Source organism: Neofelis nebulosa, chromosome 2 (genome assembly GCF_028018385.1).
Source record: "Neofelis nebulosa isolate mNeoNeb1 chromosome 2, mNeoNeb1.pri, whole genome shotgun sequence".
Classification (NCBI taxonomy): domain Eukaryota; kingdom Metazoa; phylum Chordata; class Mammalia; order Carnivora; family Felidae; genus Neofelis; species Neofelis nebulosa.
This window is the reverse complement of record NC_080783.1, coordinates 63,120,787-63,142,710: the sequence shown is the minus strand read 5'-3', so window position 1 is coordinate 63,142,710 and position 21,924 is coordinate 63,120,787. Positions and strand designations below refer to the sequence as shown.

At 36.6% G+C, this 21,924-nt stretch overlaps 1 protein-coding gene across 9 annotated transcripts in view; it reads left to right on the top strand.

The window, feature by feature from the left end:
- UBR3 (ubiquitin protein ligase E3 component n-recognin 3) overlaps positions 1-21,924 on the top strand; it is a 239,015-nt gene that overhangs the window by 134,566 nt on the left and 82,525 nt on the right. For all 9 annotated transcript variants that reach the window (XR_009257324.1, XR_009257322.1, XM_058714506.1 and 6 more), the window contains 2 exons: positions 11,307-11,456; positions 19,516-19,649. Coding sequence is in view for 7 of the 9 variants with exons in the window: in XM_058714506.1 (XP_058570489.1) it covers positions 11,307-11,456; positions 19,516-19,649 (284 nt within the window). In the remaining 2 variants the exon portion in view is untranslated. The remainder of the gene's footprint in view (positions 1-11,306; positions 11,457-19,515; positions 19,650-21,924) is intronic.

The following is a 21,924-nucleotide window of genomic DNA, read 5'->3' as shown; positions in this document are numbered from 1 at the left end:
ATAACTATAATTCCAGGTTGAAATATATTCTCTGTTACAAATGTTAAAGCAATACTCCTTTGTCTTTTACTATTCATTTGATGAGAAATCTGGTGGTAGTCCTTTGTAGGTGAACTTTTTTTTCCCTTTTCCGTAACTTTTTAATTGATCCTTAGAGATTTGGATTTTTTAAAAAAGATCATAATGTGTTTTTTTTGTTTCATTTTGATTTGTTTTGTTTTGTTTTGTTTTTAATTTTAAGGCGGCTCCATGCCCAACATGGGGCTTGAACTCATGACCCTGAGATTGAGAGTCTCATGCTCTGCCGATTTAACTAGCCAGGCACCTCAAGAGATCTGAAATTTTATGATTTGTATCTAGGTGGATCTTTTTCCTTTTCCTTAGTCCTTAGTGGGCCTTTTCAGTCTGAAGATTCGTATCTGTGAAGCTCTGAGAAAAAACTTCCTATGATTTCTCTGATGACTAGCCATTCTCTGAGATGACCCTCAAGGATCCATGCCTTACTTTTTATTTTTAATTTTTTTAAATGTTTATTTTTGAGAGAGAAAGAGACAGAGTGCAAGTAGGGGAGGGGCAGTGAGAGAGGGAGACACAGAATCTGAAGCAGGCTCCAGGCCCTGAGCTGTCAGCACAGAGCCCGACGCAGGGTTCGAACTCACGAGCTGTGAGATCATGACCTGACCTGAAGTCAGATGTTCAACCAGTTGAGCCACCTCGGTGCCCCTATGATCCATGTCTTCTGGTTATTTATGCCCTGGGTAGTCTTCTTTCCCATTCCACCAGAACTGGTGTGCATGGCCACTGGCATATGGCAGAAGTAATATTGTGTCATTTCTGACATTAGGTTGTAAAAAACATTGCAGCTTCTGTCTTGTTTTCTCTCTTTCTTGGATTACTTATTCTGGAAGAAACCTGCTGTCATGTTGTAACCAGCGCTATGGAGAGGACTGTCTGGAGAGAGACTGAGGCATCTGGTCAACAATTATGTTAGTGAGCTTGGATGTGAAACTTCAACCTCCAGTTAAGCCTTTGGATAGATTTTTAGTTTGACAGCAGTCTCATAAGAGATCCAGAACCAGAACCATTCAGCTAAGCTGCTCCCAGATTCCTGACCCTCAGTAACTGTGTGAGATAACAAATGTTGGTTTAAGCCACTGAGTTTTGGGGTAATTTATTAAACAGCAGTGAAGAACTATTACATACTTTTCTCCTTATATTTTCTATTATTATTTTCTTAGAGGCAGAGACAGACAGAGAGAGCAGGGGAGGGGCAGAAGAGAGGGAGAGAGAGAATCTTAAGCAGGCTCCATACCTAGCATAGAGCCCACCATGGAGCCCAACACAGAACCTAGCATGGAGCTTGATCTCATGATCGTGAGATTATGACCCGAGCTGAAATCAAGAGTCAGACGCTTAACTGACTGAGCCACCCAGGCACTCCTATCCTAATATTTTCTTTATACTACTTTTGTGGGACTCTTATTAGTTGTATAAGTTGGATGTTGAAACTCCTAGATTGCTATTTTACTTAATCTTTTATATTTGTTACCTTTTATATGATGTGTTCTTTTTACTTTGCATGCTTAGAGATGTCCTTTCTTCAGTATCTTGTTCCTACTTGCCCTACAGAATTTTTTTCAAATCTTTTTGAATTTGTTAGAGTGCACGCATGCTCTCTCTCTCAATTATCTTTTATCCTTTTGAATTACTTTAAGCTATAATTTTTAAAGTTGAAGAGTGAATTTTTAAAGTTCATTGGAGAGGTAGCAAGGTGTAGTGGCTATGAATATGGACCCTGGAGCCTGACTGCCTAGGTTCATACCTCAGCCACTCTGTTGTCTGGAGCAATTTACTTAACCTCTCTGTGTCAGTTTTCACATAATGAAAAAGGGATTATTTTTTAAACAAAATTTTTTTTAATGTTTTATTTATTTTTGAGACAGAGAGAGACAGAGCATGAGCAGGGGAGGGTCAGAGAGAGAGGGAGACGCAGAAATCGGAAGCAGGCTCCAGGCTTTGAGCTGTGAGATCATGACCTGAGCTGAAGTCGGATGCTTAACCGACTGAGCCACCTAGGCGCCCCCCCCAAAAAAGGGATTATTATATTACCTGCTTCATAAGATTGTTGTGAGGATTGAATGTATTAGTATATATATATTTTTTAATGTTTATTTATTTTGGGTGGGGGAGGGAGAGGAAGAGGGAGAGGGAGAGAGAGAATCCCAAGCTATAAGCACGGAGCCCATTGCAGGGCTGGATCCCATGAACCCATGAGATCATGACCTGAGCCAAAATCAAGAGTCACATGCTTAGCCCACTGAGCCACCCAGGCGCCCCTGTATTAGCACTTTAAAATACTTAGAACACAGCACTCTCAACAATAGCCAAATTATGGAAAGAGCCTAAATGTCCATCAACTGATGAATGGATAAAGAAATTGTGGTTTATATACACAATGGAGTACTACATGGCAATGAGAAAGAACGAAATATGGCCTTTTGTAGCAACGTGGATAGAACTGGAGAGTGTGATGCTAAGTGAAATAAGCCATACAGAGAAAGACAGATACCATATGGTTTCACTCTTATGTGGATCCTGAGAAACTTAACAGAAACCCATGGGGGAGGGGAAGGAAAAAAAACAAAAAGAGGTTAGAGTGGGAGAGAGCCAAAGCATAAGAGACTCTTACAAACTGAGAACAAACTGAGGGTTGATGGGGGGTGGGAGGGAGGGGGTGTGTGATGGGTATTGAGGAGGGCACCTTTTGGGATGAGCACTGGGTGTTGTATGGAAACCAATTTGACAATAAATTTCATATATTGAAAAAAATACTTAGATTGCTTAGCACATAAGTGTTTATGAACATTGGCTATCCCTATTATTATTTTTAGTATATAATTTACTTAATTATCCCATCATATTTAGACTATAGCTTTTTTCTAATTTTAATTCTAAGCATTGTATACACAGAACTTTTTCTATATTTAAGAAAAATTTTTTTAACGTGTATGTATTTTTGAGAGAGAGAAAGAGTACAAGCAGGGGAGGGGCAGAGAGAGAAGAAGACGTAGAATCTGAAGTAGGGTCCAGGCTCTGAGCTGTCAGCATAGAGCTTGATGTGGGGCTTGAACTCACGAACCACAAGATCATGACCTGAGCCAAAGTTGATGCTTAACTGACTGAGCCACCCAGGTGCCCCAAACTTTTTCTGCATTTTGAGTCTGGGTCTAAGAGTATGAATTTTGGGGAATGATGGTGGTTATATAGTTTTGTATGTTAATTGTGTACCCATCACTGTGTTGAATATATTGTATATTGACTTATTTATCCTGACACCCCCATGAGAGAGGTGGTATTATTCTAGATAAAGATACCTAGACTTAGATCAAGTAACTTGTCTGAGGTTATACTGTAGTACATGGTATAGTACCACAGTAAGTGGTATTTCTTCAGATTTGGAGGAAATTGAGAAGAGTTAAGTGCACTCGCCCCAAGTTGGTAGCCTGGGGATAGAAAGGGACAGACATGAGAATAGTTGCAAAGTAAGAATTAAAAGATCTGATCATTGCTTGATTGATTCAGGCACAAGGCACAAGATAGAAGGGATATTTAACGTGTTTGGAAATTTTTATTTTTTAAAAACCAGAATGAAAAGAATACTGTTTTTCCAATAGCTAAAGCAAAAATCTTTGATGTGCCTCTATTAGTCTAGCCTATTGTAGGGTCAGCCCCACCCAAATCATATGAATTGGAAGTGAGTGATGAGGGGGTGATTCTGCTAAACAAAAACTGAAGCCTGCTATTAGCAGAAGGGCAGTAGATACTAGGTAAATTGAAATAATATCTGTCCGCAGTACCTATCCTTTAAGATTTCATTTGGAATGTGGGGTTGTCCAAGCAACAGCTGGCACAGATCAGGATTTGGTTGAGTTTTATTGTTACTTGTGGAGACAGCTGATTATTTTGTTATTTAATAATACAGTTGGGTTTTTTTTAAGTTTCTTTATTCATTTTGAGAGAGAGACAGAGAGAGTGCGCACAAGCTGGGAAGGGGAAGAGAGAGAGGGAAGGAGAGAGAATCCCAAGCAGGCTCTGTACCGCCAGCATAGAGCCCCACATGGTGCTTGATCTCACGATATCATGACCTGAGCTGAAATCAAGAGTTGGATGCTTAACTAACTGAGCCACTCAGGCACCCCAATAATACAGTTTAATTTGAGATTTATCCTTTTATTTTTTAACATGCATGCTAAAAATGTAATGTTAGCATTTACAGAAGAAGGGGGCTGTGGATATGAGTATATTTTATATATTATATTAAGATATAAAAATACTTACATCCCTAGTGTCCCCTTCTTAGGTAAATAATGACATACTGTGTATGCTTTCTTTACCTTGTTTTTTTCACTTAACATTCTATCCTGGAGATCCCAGCAGACAGTGTATAGAGATCTTCTTCATTCCCTTTTCTAGCTGTATAGTATTCCATTTTGTAGATTTCCCCCGCCCCCAGATTTTATTCAAATGGTCTTCTATTACTGGAATTTGGGTTGCTTCTAGTACCAATAGCACTGCAGTGATTGTCCTTATATATGTATTTATTTGTATTTTGATAATATATCTGTGAAATAGATTTTTAGATGTGGGACTGCTAGGCTAAAGGGTAAATACATAGGTAATTTTTCTAGGTACTGTCAAATTACTTTCTTAGGAGTTGTGCTATTTTGCATTCCCACCAACAGTGTGTCATAGTATCACTTTCCTTACATTCTTGCCGTAAGAATAAGTTGTCAAACTTTTGTTTTTTTGGTAATGTCATAGTTGAGAAGAAGTGGTATTGTAGTTTAGCTGTAATTAGTATTTCTCTTATTATTAAAAAGGATAATCTTTGCATTTTTAACTGCTTCTTATTCCCTGACATCTCTTTTTGCTCCTTACACAGTTTTGTGTGTGGTTTTCTCATGAATTAGCCTCTTTTTCATGTTCTTCCATTTTCTTGGAATCAGACGCATCTGTGAGCTTTGTTCTCTTTCAGGTAGGACCAATCTACTTGGGACATTGGAATGCATGTAGTGCATAGTACTATGCATCTATGGCTGTTGCATATATGTTTAAAAACATTTTATGAAGTATCGTTTTGAATTTTGCTGTGTAACTTGTGAAATTCTTGCTCTCTCAACTAAGTAGAAACTACTTGAATTCCTTTTCACTGAAATTAGAAAGCAGATCTCATGGATAGAATATTTTTTACGTTGGTTATTCTGAATCCAAATATGTCAGTTTTGAGGGATGGTGCTTGGTCTGTAATGTCTTGTAAGTTTTTAATTTCTAAAGTTTACTTTGAGAGAGAGCAAGCTGGGAGGGGCAGGGGGGAAGAGGGAGAGAGAGAGAGAGAGAGAGAGAGAGAAAAGGAGAGAGAGAGAATATATCCCAAGCACTCTCCACATGGCTTCAACTCATGAACTGTGAGAACCTGAGCCGAAATCTAGAGTCAGATGCTTAACCAACTGAGCCACCCAGGTGCCCTTTAAGTTTTTTTTTTTTTTTCTTTTAATTTTTTTTAACGTTTATTTATTTTTGAGACAGAGAGAGACACAGCATGAACGGGGGAGGGGCAGAGAGAGAGGGAGACACAGAATCGGAAGCAAGCTCCAGGCTCTGAGCCCTCAGCCCAGAGCCTGACACGGGGCTTGAACTCGCGGACCGCAAGATCGTGACCTGAGCTGAAGTCGGATGCTTAACCGACTGAGCCACCCAGGCGCCCCAGTTTTTAATTTAAATTCTGGTTAGTTAACGTACAGTGTAATATTAATTTCAGGCGTACAATTTAGTGACCAAACACTTATATAAACACCTAGTGCTCATCACACCATGTGCATTCTTTAATCCCCATCACCTGTTTGACCCATCTTCCCACCCTCCTCCCTTCTGGTAACCATCAATTCTCTATGGTTAAGAGTCTGTTTCTTGGTTTGCCCTTCTCTCTCTCTCTCTCTCTCTCTCTCTCTCTCTCCCTCTCCCTCTCCCTCTCCCTCTCCCTCTCCCCCTCTCCTCTCCCCCATTTTACTTATTTGTTTTGCTTAAGTTTCACATAGGAATGAAATGATGTGGTATTTCTCTTTCTCTGACAGACTTATTTCACTTAGCATTAATACTCTGCCACTCCATCCATGTCATTGCAAATGACAAGATTTCATTCTTTTTTATGGCTGAGTGATAGGCCATTATTTATATATACCACATCTTCTTTATCCATTCCTTAGTCGTTGGACACTTGGGCCTTTTCCATAATTTGGCAATTGTAAATAATGCTGCTATAAATGTTGGGGTACATGTATCTCTTTGAATTAGTATTTTTGTATTCTTTGTATAAATACTTAGTAATGCAATTGCTGGATTGTAGGGTGGTTCTGTTTTTTTTTTAATTTTTATTTTTAATGTTTATTCATTTTTTAAGAGACAGAGAGAGACTGAGCATGAGCAGGGGAGGGGCAGAGAGAGAGAGGGAGTCACAGAATCTGAAGCAGACTCCAAGCTCTGAGCTGTCAGCACAGAGCCTGATGTGGGGCTTGAACTCACTCGTGAGCAGTGAGATCATGACCTGAGGTGAAGTCGGACGCCCAACCGAGTCACCCAGGTACCCCTGGGTGGTTTTATTTTTAACCTTTTGAAGAACCTCCATACTGTTTTCCAGAGTGGCTGCACCAGTTTGCATTCCCACCAGCAGTGCAAAAGAGATCCTTTCTCTCCGCATCCTCGCCAACATCTGTTGTTGGCTGAGTTGTTAATGTTAGCCATTCTCACAGGTGTGAGGTGGTATCTCATTGTGGTTTTGATTTGTATTTCCATGATGATCAGTGAAGTTGAGCATCATTTCGTGTGTCTGTTGGTCATCTGGATGTCTTCTTTGCAAAAAATGTCTATTCATGTTTTCTGCCCATTTTTAATTGGATTATTTGTTTTTTGGGTATTGAGTTTTATAAGTTCTTTATAGATTTTGGATACTGACTCTTTATCCACATTTGTCATTTGCAGATATCTTCTCCCATTCCGTAGGTTGCCTTTTAGTCTCATTGTTTCTTTCACTGTGCAGAAACTTTTTATTTTGATGTAGTACCAGTACTTTGTTTTTGTTTCCCTTGCCTCAGGAGACATATCTGGTAAGAAGTTGCTGTAGCCAGTGTCAAAGGCCAATGCTATGGCTTGTGTTCTCCTCTAGGATTTTAATGGATTCCTATCTCACATTTAGGTCTTTCATCCATTTTGAATTTATTTTTGTGTAAGGTGTAAGAAAGTGGTCCAGTTTCATTTTTGCATGTTGCTGTCCAGTTCTCCCAAACACCATTTGTTGAAGATGCTGTCTTTTTTCAATTGGATATTCTTTTCTGCTTTGATGAAGATTAATTGACCATATAGTTGTGGGGCTAGGTCTGACATTTTAAGTCCATCATTTGTGATGTGGTGTGTTTCAAAAACTGGAGCCCATAAATAAAAGGTTTTATTTGTACCATAAGTAAGACACACACTTCTATCAAGCCAAATCATTTTTTTAAAGCATAATAATATGCTTAACATATCATATGAAACTATTTGAAAGCAAAGGTAATCATCTCTGCCTACCTTCCCTTTTAATCTCACCATTCTGGGGTAAACCATTATAAACAGGTTTTTTCATATGAATACATATAAAAATTATATAAATGGATTTTTTTTCTGAAATAAAATTATAGTGTACATAAGGCTGTGCAGTTTGCTTCCTTTTTTAAAAACTTAATGTATCATGAATATCCCTGAAAATTACATATAGTATATATAGATCTCTTCTTATCCTAGATCTCATTATGCACACGTGTGTACACATGCATGCAATGTTACATGAATGGGATTAGTATAAGTGCTTTTCATTTGTGTTTTTTTCTTTTTCTCCCATGACCTGTGATTACACTTTGGTTTGTGTACTCCTCTGCTACTGTCTATATTCATATAATCATGTACAAACATACTATAGTTACAGGTTCATTTAAGCTTCTCTCTCTCTCTTCCTCCCTCTCCCTCTTTCCCTTTCTTCCTTCCTTGTTTTTGGTCATTGTTTGCTTTTACCAAATGAGATCACCTTTCCCTGCTCTCTACCTCCGTAATATTTCTAAGTCCTAACCAGTAGTTCTGATTCAGTAGTTTTCAACCTTGATGCACATTAGAATCATTACAGCCTCCTTAAGGTAAATCTGTGCCTAGGTGCCACTATAGATTAAAGAAAAGTCTTTGGGAGTGAAATTCAGACATAGGGAGCTTTAGAAAGTTCACAGCTGATTCTAATGTGCAGCCAAAGTTGAGTACCACTGTTCTAATTTAGTGTTTCTTTTCCTTTCTTTTCTTTATTTTGGGGCAAGTAGAGAAAGCCCATAATAGTGCATAATGAAGTAATTTACTCAGCCATGTCTTTATTATTGGACATTCACTTTATTTTCAGTTTGTTTTTTATTCTGTTTTAACTAACAATGCTGCAGTAAACAGCCAACCTAATTTTCTGAAATTGAAATATCGCTATGTGTATCTACTCTTTGATAGCCACTAGATGGAGATAAGTGTTTATTTTTGGTTTTAATATTTGTTAACCAATAGTTTATAAAGATCCAGCTACAGTGATATAAATGTGACATTTAACTCATAGTTTTTTCATGTGTTGCCAGTTAAAAGGACAAAAAGTTCTTTTTCTTGGAACTTTTGGTTTTAGGAATTTGACATTTTCCTCCAAGGTAAATTTAGTCTCACCATATGATCCAGCCATCATGCTGTTAGGTTATTTACCCAATTGATGTAAAAACATAGATCTACACAAAAATCTGAACGAGTGTTTATAGAAGCTTTATTTGTAATCACTCAAAACTGGAAGTAGCCAAGATGTTTTTCAGTAGATGAATGGATGAACAAACTGGTACATCCATACATTGGAGAACTATTCAGCAATAAAAAGGAATAAACTGTTATGCCATACAAAGACATGGATGAATCTTAAATTCATATTGCTTAGTGCAAATAGTCAGTCTGAAAAGGCTATATACTGTATGTTTCCCATTATATGGCATTTTGGAAAGGCCAAAACTATAGAGATGGTGAACAAATCAGTGGTGACCAGGGTTGGGGAAGGGACTTAAGTAAGTGAAGCAGTGAAATTATTCTGTATAAGACTGTATGATTGGATACATAACTATGCATTTTGTCAAAAGCCGTAGAATTTTACAACAGAAAGAGTGAATTTTAATGTATGCAAATTTAAAAAGTCACTTAAGAGGTTGAAGGTCCCAGAATGGACTTCAGAATGTGGCAAGAGGCTCTAACTGTATTTTAAATACACAAAACAGCCTCATTTAGGGGAAGGGGATAAAAGAGGCTAAGTAACTTTGGAAATTAGTGAAGTCTAGAATACTGAAGATAAAAGGAACTATACATCGACACTGAGGTTGATAACATGCCTCCTGTGGAAGTATGGGTTAACTATTCTGAAACTGCTATCCTGATATACTGAGATTGAACAATTAGGTAAATAGATGGTGGCCTGATGGGAGCTGGATTTCTCACTACTGGAGTGGGAAGTTATAGATAGGTAAGAGAAGGCTAAAATGATCCATGTAGTAATAGATTAGAGTTGGAGACTGAAAGTGCTCCCAGTGGCCAAGTTGGCACAGTTTATGCAAGGAAATAAAGTAGTATTGGATTATAACCCTAAGTACAAAATAAATATCCATGAATTCATACTTATATAAATAAATGATTGAATAAATGAAGACGAATAGACAAATTTCCCATGCAGAGGAATTCCAAACCATTTATGTAGATAACTCAACCTTCAAGCAGGTAGAACAACTCTCTACTCCTTAAGTGTAGGCTGTGCTTAGTGACTTCTTTCCAAAAAGTACAGTGTGGAATGGGGGGAAAGTAACGTTACAGTAGAGAAAGTTGGCAAGCACTACCTTAACTAGATGTTCCAGGTAAATATTGATAGTGATGTCATGTTGATAATATGACATTGGTATGATGTGATGAGAATGGTACTTTACCTCAGTGGTCTTGTTCTTAAAACCCATAAGCTAGGACTAATCTTGAGAAAAGCATTATCCAAGTTACAGTTGAGGAACATAGACATTAGGGTGCGTGTATCCCTTTAAATCTGTATTTTTGTATTCTTTGGGTAAATATCTTATAGTACAATTGCTGGATCATAGAGTAGTTCTATTTTTAGTTTTTTTTTTTTTTTTTTTGACATTTATTTATTTTTGAGACAGAGAGAGACAGAGCATGAACGGGGGAGGGTCAGAGAGAGGGAGACACAGAATCTGAAACAGGCTCCAGGCTCTGAGCAGTCAGCACAGAGCCCAACGCGGGGCTCGAACTCACGGACTGCAAGATCATGACCTGAGCCGAAGTCAGCCGCCTAACTGACTGAGCCACCCAGGCGCCCCTATTTTTAGTTTTAAGGAAGCTCCATACTGCTGACCAGTTTGCTCCCACTAACAGTGCAAGAGGGTTCCCCTTTCTCCACATCCTTGCCATGTGTTTCTTGTGTTGTTAATTGTATCCATTCTGACAGGTGTGAGGTGGTACCTCATCGTGGTTTGGTTTGTATTTCCCTGAGAATGAGTGATGTTGAGCATCTTTTCATGTGTCTGTTAGCCATATGGATGTCTTCTTTGGAAAAGTGTCTATTCATGTCTTCTGCACATTTCTTCACTGGGTTATTCGTTTTTTGGGTGTTGAGTTTGGTAAGTTCTTTATAGATTTTTGGATACTAACCAAATACTTTCAGCTAATGTGATTTGCAAATATCCTCTCCCATTTTGTAGGCTGCCTTTTAGTTTTTTTGATTGTTTACTTTGCTGTGCAGAAATTTTTTTATCTTGATGAAGTCCCAGTAGTTCATGTTTGCTTTTGTTTCCCTTGACTTCAGTGATGTTTCTAGTAAGAAGTTGTTCCAGCTGAGGTCAAAGAGGTTGCTGCCTGTGTTCTTCTCTAGGATTTTGATGATTTCCTGTCTCACATTTAGGTCTTTCATCTATTTTGAGTTTATTTTTGTGTATGGTGTAAGAAAGTGGTTCAGTTTCATTCTTTTGCATGCTGCCATCCAGTTTTCCCAGCACCGTTTGTTGAAGAGACTTTTTTTCCCATTGGTATTCTTTCCTTTGTCAAAGATTAGTTGACCATATAGTTGTGGGTCACAAAATTTTTTGAACTTAATTTTTTTCCCTGTATTTTCATTGAAGAAAGATTTTTCTCCTCAGAAATTAAGACCTGCAACTTTTTCCCCCCAGATTCTCCTGAGAACGATATTCCTATGGAGATCGCAACAGCAGAGCCACAAGTTTCTGAGGCAGTATATGATTGTGTTATTTGTGGACAAAGTGGCCCCTCCTCTGAAGACCGACCTACAGGATTGGTTGTACTATTACAAGCATCCTCAGGTAAAAGCAAAGTAATTTTTCAGTGGGAACATTTTAGAGCCAAAGTATATACAACAGATTAATAAATACCTGTATTAATCAATTAATATCTTTGGATATACTATAGATCTATATAGCAAGGATCAATTTAGATCTGTATAGCAAAGATTTTTAACATGGCTTTATCTGACTTTCCTGGACATGAGTGTTAGAAGAAGCCCTTAACAGAGAAGTCTTTCTATATGTTACACAGTCTTTTTCCTTAAAGTGTGATGGTATATTATCAATGGTAGGTGGCCAATAACTGAGTTTAGCTTTCTTGACAGTTTAATTGTTTTAAAATTGGAAAGCAGTTTAAGCCCAGAAATACTGTCAGTTTAAATATTTTAATTACATAAGACACATTCAGGTAGGTTTGCCTTTATGTTTTGAACTACTAGAAGCAGTCATTCTTTTTTTTTTTTTTTTAATTTTTTTTAGTTTATTTTTTGAGAGAGAGAGAGCAGGGGAAGGGTAGAGAGAGAGAGAATGAGAGAGAATCACAAGCAGGCTCCACACTGTCAGCATAGAGCCTAATGTGAGGCTCGAGCTCATGAACCATGAGATCATGACCGAAATGAAGAGTCAGAAGCTTAACCAACTGAACCACCCAGGTGCCCCTATAAGCAGTCATTCTTGAAACAGCCTGCTGAATGATATGTTTGCCAATGTATAGTTAAAAAAATTTTCTTTGAAAAAAAATTGTCTGAATGCCCTTCATCCTCTCCCATACTGAAGTATTTTAAGGTGTGATAGCTCTTACACACTTTTGTCCCAATGAATTCAATCCATTTTCAGCAGGACTTTGTGTGAAGCAAAGAGAAAATAAAATTCTTACACATTTCTCCCAAGCCTTTTTTTCTAGGGCGTTTATTCTCTGAATTAGTATAGTAAAGTGGAAAGAGAAATGACTTCAAATACAGGTATTGCTTGACATAATCTGGTCAAGTTTGTTGCTTTCTTTTAACTATAGAGATAATATTGACCTCCGAGGATTATTGTACTTGTTAAGTAATGTAATATAGGCAAAAGGATCTAATATGATGTCTAGTAAATTAGTTTCTCCTCTTGTGACTTTTCTTGCTTAAAAATAAAATTGATTTGGGAAATAGAAATCAATTGAATAGTTGAATAGAACATTGGAGTAGAGCTGTCAAGATCAGAAATGCTGCTAAAAAGGAAATGTGTGGGAGTATTGACTAGTTTTGTAGCTATTTCTGTTTTCTACTATTGTGAGGAAAGTAGTGTATTAGATTTTTGCCACTTTTTATAACTTCTTCTCCAAATACTTTATAATCATCAATGTAATGTTTTGTTTATTCCTTCATTCATTCATTCCACGTATATTTATTGAGAACCTAGGTACAAGATACTGTCACAATAAGAAACAAGGCAAAACAAAATCTCTGTCCTAATGCAGAGTTTTGGTTTTTGTTGTTTTAATCTTTGTTTATTATTTTATATTTAGGTTGCTTTCACCAGATTGTCACTTCATTTAATCCTTTTTACAATTTTGCATACTAGCTAAACTTACTAATGTTAGATAATTCTACTATAACATAGCTCTTTTATCTTTTATAGATAGAAGGAAGTGAATAAAAACTAACATTAAAAAGTGTTAAATCTGAAGAGTGATTTTAATTGGGAACTGTGGCAGGTGAAATCTCTGGCTGTTACCTTCCTTTCTTTCTGAGCCTCACACACCTACTGACATCGTGCCTTTTACCCCTTTTTACTTTCTCCTTACTTCTGACTTCTTTTTTTTATTTTGATCTCTTTTTATCTATTTACATTTGGATATGGAACATTTCAACCACACAATGAAGTAAAAAAATTAGTAAAATTAACTTCCATGTCTCTATCAGTCTTTAATAGTGACTGATTGGCTAATCTTATTTATCCCACCTCCTCAGAATTATATTGAAGCACATTCCAGATACTATTTCAGTTCATCTGTAAACATGTCACTGTTTCAGTTAAAAAGAAAGTTCATGTTTTTTAGATATAACCCAGTCACTTGTAAGTAAATTAGTTCCTCAGTATAGTAAAATACCTCGTCAGTGTTTAAAATTCTCCAACTGTGGGGCGCCTGGGTGGCTCAGTCGGTTGGGCATCCGACTTCGGTTCAGGTCATGATCTCGTGGTCCGTGAGTTCGAGCCCCGCATCGGGCTCTATGCTGACCGCTCAGAGCCTGGAACCTGTTTCAGATTCTGTGTCTCCCTCTCTCTCTGACCCTCCCCTGTTCATGCTCTGTCTCTCTCTGTCTCAAAAATAAATAAACGTTAAAAAAAATTTTTTTAAATAAAAAAAATAAAATTCCCCAATTGTTTATTTACTTTATTTAATTAATTAATTTATACTTATTGGATCTCCTTGTAGTCTTTTAATTAATAAGCTCCCTTTTCATCTCCTCTCTTCCTTCTCCCTTCCCCCAAATAGGGGCCCTCCTATCCCCATACGTTTTACTTTTTTGAAGAAATTAAGTCATTTAAGAACGTTTTGAATTTTACTGAATGTATCTCTATGATGTTTACCTAGTTCTTCTGTCCACTCTTTTTTCTCTGTTTTTGAAATATTTGCAATGAATTGTGATTATTGCAATGAATTGTGATTATTGCCTAGATTCATCAGTTCATCCACAAATCTTTCTCTTTTTTTGTTTATTAGCTGAAATACTTCTATAAAAGAAATTTTACTTCATCAACTATTTTGATTACTCTGAGACATAAATTATGTACAAAAGGCAGGGTAAATACTGTATTCTTTCCCTTAGATAGTGCTCAAAATATTGAGGTAGCCATTCCTTAGCACTTTCCCAAAATAATTACTTAGTACTTTTTAAATCATTATGATATGTTGCAATTAGTTTCTCATTGAGGATCACATTCTTCCATCTTTGTTCAGTTGGAGCCTCTTCAAGTTACTTCCTCAGTTCTTTTGACACAACTCATGTAGACTTCGGACTTTACATTTTCTGGCATGGCAAGTTATACATTTCTGACCCAGGAATCAGCCATTTCTCTAAGAAGCCCTACTTTCTTTTAGTGGGAAATGGTATTTGGAGACCACAGTCTGGGTGCTAGGTGTGCTCATTGCTCTAGACCTTTTTTATGGCCATTGATTCTTTATTGGCCTACTTTGAAACCATGCATCAAAGAAAAGTCCCATGATATCTCCCCTTAGTCTAACATTTGACTTGTGCTGGATTATATTTTGATTACGAACCCTTCAAAATAACTGCTTGAGATAAGGGTTCTAAAGGTGTTGCTTTATATGCTGTCTCACTATTGTGCAGAATGCCTGTTGTAAATATTATTGACTTGGGAGATTCAGTTCTCCATAGGAGAAGAATACAGTGTTATATGATCTTTTCCATATTATTAATCTCCACAGTCTTTATAGAACTTAAGAAAATCCAAAATTAATGCCAGTGTTTTAATCTTCATAGTGTTTTAAACACGTATGTAATTAAAACAAAAAAAATATGTAATAAGAAGGAATTAAATCTGGAAAGCAATGCAGATTGAGGTTTTTAAACCAAGTATCAATGTTCTTGTAGAAAAATGCAGATAGATAAAAGCATGAAGGGCAAGGAGTAGAGATGTAACTGTAAAGGAGCAGAATTTTTGTTTACTATTGAAACTAAGTTCAGATTAATTCCAACTTGATTGTTAGAAAATGAAGGTAACTATTTAAGGAGAAACTAAAAAAGAAAAGAAATGAGAAGGGAATCATACAGTATACTAGAACAACAAATTGAGGAACATATAGAAAATAAATAGCAAAATGGGAAAATTAAATCATCCTAAATCAATAATTACTTGAGATATAAGTGCATTCAGCTCTTTAATTAAAAGGCAGAGATTAACAGAATAGATTAAAAAACATGAATAGACCGTAGGAGACATTTTATTTCCTTTTTTGTTTTTGAGAGAGAAAAAGAGTGCTCAAGCTGGGTAGGGGGAGAGGGAAAGGGAGAGAGAGAACTCCAAGCAGGCCCCACGCTCAAGGTGGAGCCCTCCCTGGGGCTCAATCCCATGATCGTGAGGTCACAACCTGAGCTTAAATCAACTAAGATGCGCAACCAACTTAGCCACCCAGGCACCCTTAGACATTTTAGATCCAGAAGCACAAATGGGTTGAAAATAGGTGTGGGGGCGCCTGGGTGGCTCAGTCGGTTAAATGTCCGACTTTGGCTCAGGTTGTGATCTCCCGGTTCGTGGGTTCAAGCCCTGCGTTGGGCTCTGTGCTGACAGCTCCGAGCCTGGAGCCTGCTTTGGATTCTGTGTTTCCCTGCCTTTGCCCCTCCCCTGCTCTCACTCTGTCTCTCTCTCTCTCTCAAAAACAAATAAACATTAAAGAAAATTAAAAAAAAAAAAAAGAAAAGAAAATGGGTGTGAAAAAATATTCCACACAAATAGTAACCAACAGAGAGCTGGGATGGTAATGCTAATATCAGACACAATAGATTTTAAATAGAACATTGTTGCAAGAGCAAAAAGGACATTATATATTGATAAATGAATCAATCCATCAAGAAGATAAAAACAGTTTTAAACATAATATGTACCAAACAGCAGAGACCCAAAATATATGAAGCAAAAATTGATGGAGAAATAGTTTGATGATAATAGTTGAAGACTTCAGTGCCCCACTTTAAATAATGGATAGGACAACTAAACAAACTTTAGCAACAGTATAAAACAATTAGATCTAATAAACTTACATAGAATGCTTTATCCAACAGGAGTAGAGTACACATCTTTCTCAATTGTACGTGGAACATTCTCCAAGATAGATAATGAATTAGGCTATGAACAAGTCTTAATACATTTAAAAAGATTGAAATCATCCAAAGTATCTTCTCTGATCACAGTGGAATGAAACTAGAAATCAGTAACAGAAGAAAAACTGGAAAATTCACAAATAGGTGGAAATTAAATAAGAGATTACAAGTGAAATTAGAAGATACTTAATAGATGAAAATGAAAACACAATATACCAAAACCTGTGGGAAAATAGTGCATAGAAGAAAATTTATAGCTGTAAATGCTTACATTAAAAACAAAGATCCCAAATAAATAACCTAACTTTACACTTTTAAGAAACTAGAGAAAGAAGAGCAAGCTAAACCCAGAGCTAGCATATGGAAAGAAATAATAAAGATTAGAACAGAGATAAATGAAACAGAGAATAGGAAGACAGTAGAAAGAGTCAGCAAAAGCAAAAATTGGTTTCTTGAAAATATCATCAAAATTGACAATTTTCAGCTTGACTGACCAAGAATAAAAGAACACACAAATAACTAAAATCAGAAATGGAAGTTGGGGACATTACAATAGGCCTTACAGAAATAAAAAAGACTAAGAATATTATGAACAATTTTCTGTCAATGAATTTGTCAATCTCACCCTTAGGTGAGATGGGTAAGTTCCTAGAAACATAGAAACTACTGAAACTGACTCAAGAAGAAATGGGAAATCTGAATAGACATTAAACAGGTAAAGAGAATGGATCAGTAATCAAAAACTTATCAACAAATAAAAGTCCAGGACCAGGAAACTTCATTCACAATGCTACCGAACATTTAATTTTTTTTTTTTTTTTTTACATTTATTTATTTTTGAGAGACAGAGAGAGACAGAGCACAAGTTGGGGAGGGCAGAGAGAGAAGGAGACACAGAATCCAAAGCAGGCTCCAGGCTCTGAGCTGTCAGCACAGAGCCTGACTTGGGGCTTGAACTCACAAACCGTGAGATCATGTCCTGAGCCGAAGTTGGATGCTTAACTGACTGAACCACCCAGGCGCCTCCCCCCTACTTTTTTTTTTTTTTTAAATACTGACTGCTTAAAAAAATTTTTTTTTTTGTTTTGTTTAACATTTATTTATTATTGAGAGAGAGAGAGACAGAGCATGAGCATGGGAGGGACAGAGAGAGGGAGACACAGAATCTGAAGCAGGCTCTAGGCTCTGAGCCGTTAGCACAGAGCCTGACACAGGGGTTGAACTCACAAACTGTGAGATCATGACCTGAGCTGAAGTCAGATGCTTAACTGACTGAGCCACGCAGGCGCCCCCTGTGCTACCAAACATTTAAAGAATTAACATCAGTCCTTCTCAAACTTCTCAAAAAAAAAAAAAAAAAAAAAAGGAGGAGGGAACTTTCTAATTCATTCTATGATGACAGCCATACACTGATGCCAAAGCCAGATAAAGACATCACAAGAAAAGAAAATGATAGACTAGTATCTCATGAATGTAGATGCAGAAATCCTCAACAAAATCCTAGCAAATGAAATCCAGCAGTGTATTAAGAGGATTATACATCATATAGCTAATTATATTTTAGTTGCTAGCATCTCCCTACTTCTTTTTTTTTCTTTCTACTGCTGCTGTAAATCTCTTCAAAACTTGGGGTCCATATTTATATACCTGATACTCCTTCCCTAAGAATGGTCTTCCCATGCTTATTGAGTCTTATAGTAATATATGGCAGTGTATGTTTCTACCCCCCCTCCTTTTTTTTTTGTGCTTTGATGTTTTACAGTTATAAAATCTTAGTATTATTTTTGCCCTTTTGTTATACACCTCTTTTCCTAGCTTTTCATTTTGAAAATTTTGTATCTACAGAATAGTCTTTACTTGCACTCAACAATTGTTAGCATATTGCCATGTTTTTCTTTCCCTCTCTTGTCTATACACATGCACACATACTTTTTAGAAGAAAATGTCATGATGTTTTATCCTTGTAAGAACAAGGATATTCTTCTATATTATCTATCTATATTACACCCAAGAAATTTATATAATATCTATTATGTTCCAATTATCCCAATAGTATGTATATTTTTAAAGTTTATTTATTTTGAAAGAGAGAGAGAGAGAGCATGGGCAGGAGAGGAGCAGAGAAAGAGGGAGAGAGAGAATCCCAAGCAGGCTCTGTGCTGACATGGGGCCTGAACCCACAAACCGTGAGATCATGACCTGAGCAGAAACTTAACTGAGTCAGACTCTTAATCAACTGACCCACCCTCGTGACGCCCCCAATAATATTTTTTTGTAGCAGATTTTTTTTCTTCATCCAAGAAAAAGATCATGTATTGCATTTAATTATCAATTCTTGTTAGTTTCCTTGAATCTAAAACGGTTTCTCCGGCCCCTTTAAAAATTTTTGAAGAGTCTAGATCTTTTGTTCTGTAGAGTAGTTCATGTTCTGGATTCATGTGGTTATTTTCTTATTAGGTTTAGGGTAAATATTTTTGACAGTTGCATTATATACATGATGTTCCCTCCCATTCCATCACATTAGGAGGCTCATAGTGACAGCTTGTCCCATTATTGGTGATGCCAACCAAGTTTGATCACTTGGTTATGGTGGTAGGTAGTCTATAGGATGATACGTTGGGATCCTGACAATTTATCCCTTTACCCCTTTACTTGATGTTCCTTGCCTGAATTGATGAATGTGTTATCTGTTACTATCATTATTCTTTTCAGAACTCAAATTTTCTCGAATTTGACCATCAAAACTCCTGAAGGTCCTCATGACCAGGCACCTCAGTGTTTGAATATCTCCTTGCTGTTTATTACAATACAATTCCAGGCTCACTTTGAACTTTTCCCCAACCCTGGATGTAGCTTTTTCTCCAAGGATCTCTGTTTACTTTTAGTGAGAAATAGTACATTTAAAAATGAGGTTTATTGATACCAGAGAATCATAACTTCTAGGCCTTTTCACTGGACAGATTTTGAAAACCATTCATCCTCTATTGATTGATCGATTGATCATCCATCCATCTATCCATCCACCCAGAGTTCATACTAATATTTTAGTGTTATTTCAAAAAATAAATATTGTCATATTTCACACTTTATTTACTTTTTAGAAGAAAACTAGAATATCACTTTTTGTTAGGTCTTTAAAAATATTCAGTAGTAGAATAATTAGAGTAGTTTGTGATAAATAACAGCTTTACTTAGTGAATCATGTTGAATAAGGTTGGTTATTTAATGAGCTCTTATTTCTGTTGTTAATGTAGTTTTGGGGCAGTGCCGTGACAACATTGAGCCAAAAAAATTGCCTATCACTGAGGAGGAGCAGATTTACCCTTGGGATACATGTGCAGCAGTTCATGATGTGAGGCTTTCATTATTACAGCGTTATTTTAAAGATGTAAGTACTTTTTTATCATATAGTGATAGTTTGTCTGCAAAACTGATGGTTACTTCTCTCCAGAGTTTTATATTTTTTCTTCTACTAGATATCATTCTAATTTGGCATCTGGAAGTTTATTAGAAAAAAAGTTAATATATTGATAGTAAGGAAATAGGAATCTGTAATAAATAAACTTTTTAGGTTATAAATGTCATACCTATGTTTTAAATGTTATTTATTATAAGATATATAAATTCAGTTCAATGGAATGATAAGTATTACCTCTATAAAAACTTTTAGTTATGGCATGAATATTTTATGAAGATTTTTGCCTCCTTTTACTTTCTTTTAAACATATACAATAAAATCTCATTATGATGCTTTTAAAATGTAAAGTAGGGACAGATTAATTCATGGCTTCTATGGTTTGTTGTTGTGAACTTGATAGGTTTTTTTCCAACTCTTTACATCTAGGGGCTCTATCTCGCACTCAGGTGTTATTGGTCTTGGAAGGTCAACTTAGTTTATTTAGCAGCACCAGCATTGTTAACTTCCTTATAAAATTTCTGTACCATTTTCAGTATTCTCTCAGTGGATTATTAAATGGGGTTTCCATTCACCTGTTGTTTTTGGATTTACTGTATCTTGAATTAAGTAAATATATAATAATAACTTAAAATAGTTAAAATATGAAGTGAAACATTATTTTTAGTTAGCTATATGAGATGAATATCTTGATACATTTTCACATATGATTCTTTTTTGCCCATAACGCACTGGATTAAATGGAAGAAACTAGTAGGAGATGTGGAAGGCAGAAACTTAATGAGAATAAGCAGCAACTGACCTAGTAATGATGGGAGTCAGAGTAGGATGTGGTTCAGTAGTTTGGACTGAGGAGAAGGTTTCTAGTGGGTTCTGGAGAAAATGATGGCTCTAGTAACGGAGGCACTGTGTAGGGTAGAAAGAGTTACAGTTGAGAAAAACTGGGGCTTGGTCCTGATTCTGCCATTGCTTAGCCATGTAAGCTTGCCAAAAAAACAGACTAGGACTCCATTTTCTCATCTATAAAATAGGCCTCATATGAGCTTTCATACAGTAACCCACCAGGTTAGAAATTTCTTTAGATCACTGTACATGTTATAAAGGTCAGTATAAATGTAGAGTGGTGTTTTTAATATTCAGGCTAGCCCAGTGAGAGGGCTCAAGTTAGGCCTTATAAGGCAGTTGAGTTAGGTAGTGAGGATCATGTTCCCATATATTTTCAGAGGCTTTACAATGAAATTATTCTTATTTGGAAAAAGAGGGGTGCCTGGGTGGCTCAGTAGGTTAAATGTCTGACTCTTTTTTTTTTTTTTTTTTTCCCAATGTTTTTTATTTATTTTTGGGACAGAGAGACACAGAGCATGAACGGGGGAGGGGCAGAGAGAGAGGGAGACACAGAATTGGAAACAGGCTCCAGGCTCCGAGCTGTCAGCACAGAGCCCGACGCGGGGCTCGAACTCACAGACGCGAGATCGTGACCTGGCTGAAGTCGGCCGCTTAACCGACTGCGCCACCCAGGCGCCCCTAAATGTCTGACTCTTGATTTCTGCTCAAGTCATGATCTCACAGTTGTGAGATTGAGCCCTGCCTCGGGCTCCATGCTGGGCGTGGAATCTGTTTAAGATTTTCTCTCCCTCTTCCTCTGCCCTGTTTGCTCCCTCTCTCAAAAAAAAAAAAAAAAAAAAAAAAAAAAAAGTCTGTGTGTGTGTGTGTATGCATACATATGTACACATACATACATTTTCATGCTTTTTCTTTATTCTGTATTGTTTCTTTAAATTTTTGCAGCATATGTATGTTAATTTATTAATCATAGACCAATAAATATCTTCATTTTGAAGAAAACAATGAAACTGTGCCAAGTTCCTCTTTTGCAGAAATTTACTATCACCTTTATTTAGATTTTATTTTGTTGTCATAATCCTGAATTTTATCGTTTTGAATCACTTTAGAATAGATGAGTAAGGATGAATCCTAGAGCCAAGCAGAAAAGGAAAAAAACTTGATTCAATGGAAATATAACCCAGACTTAAGAACAAAATAATTTTGAGGGAAGGGGAGTTCTAATAAAGGAGAGAAAAAGTAGGGTATCTCTTTCTTAAAGAAGCCAGAATAGTTATTCATTTCTAGAAAAAAAAGTCTTTTTGTAGAAACTTTGAACTGAAATCTGAACTGGACAGAATCTCGGTTGTGTTTCTGATAATGATTATGGGATTTTATTCTTAAATATATATATTTTTACACAACA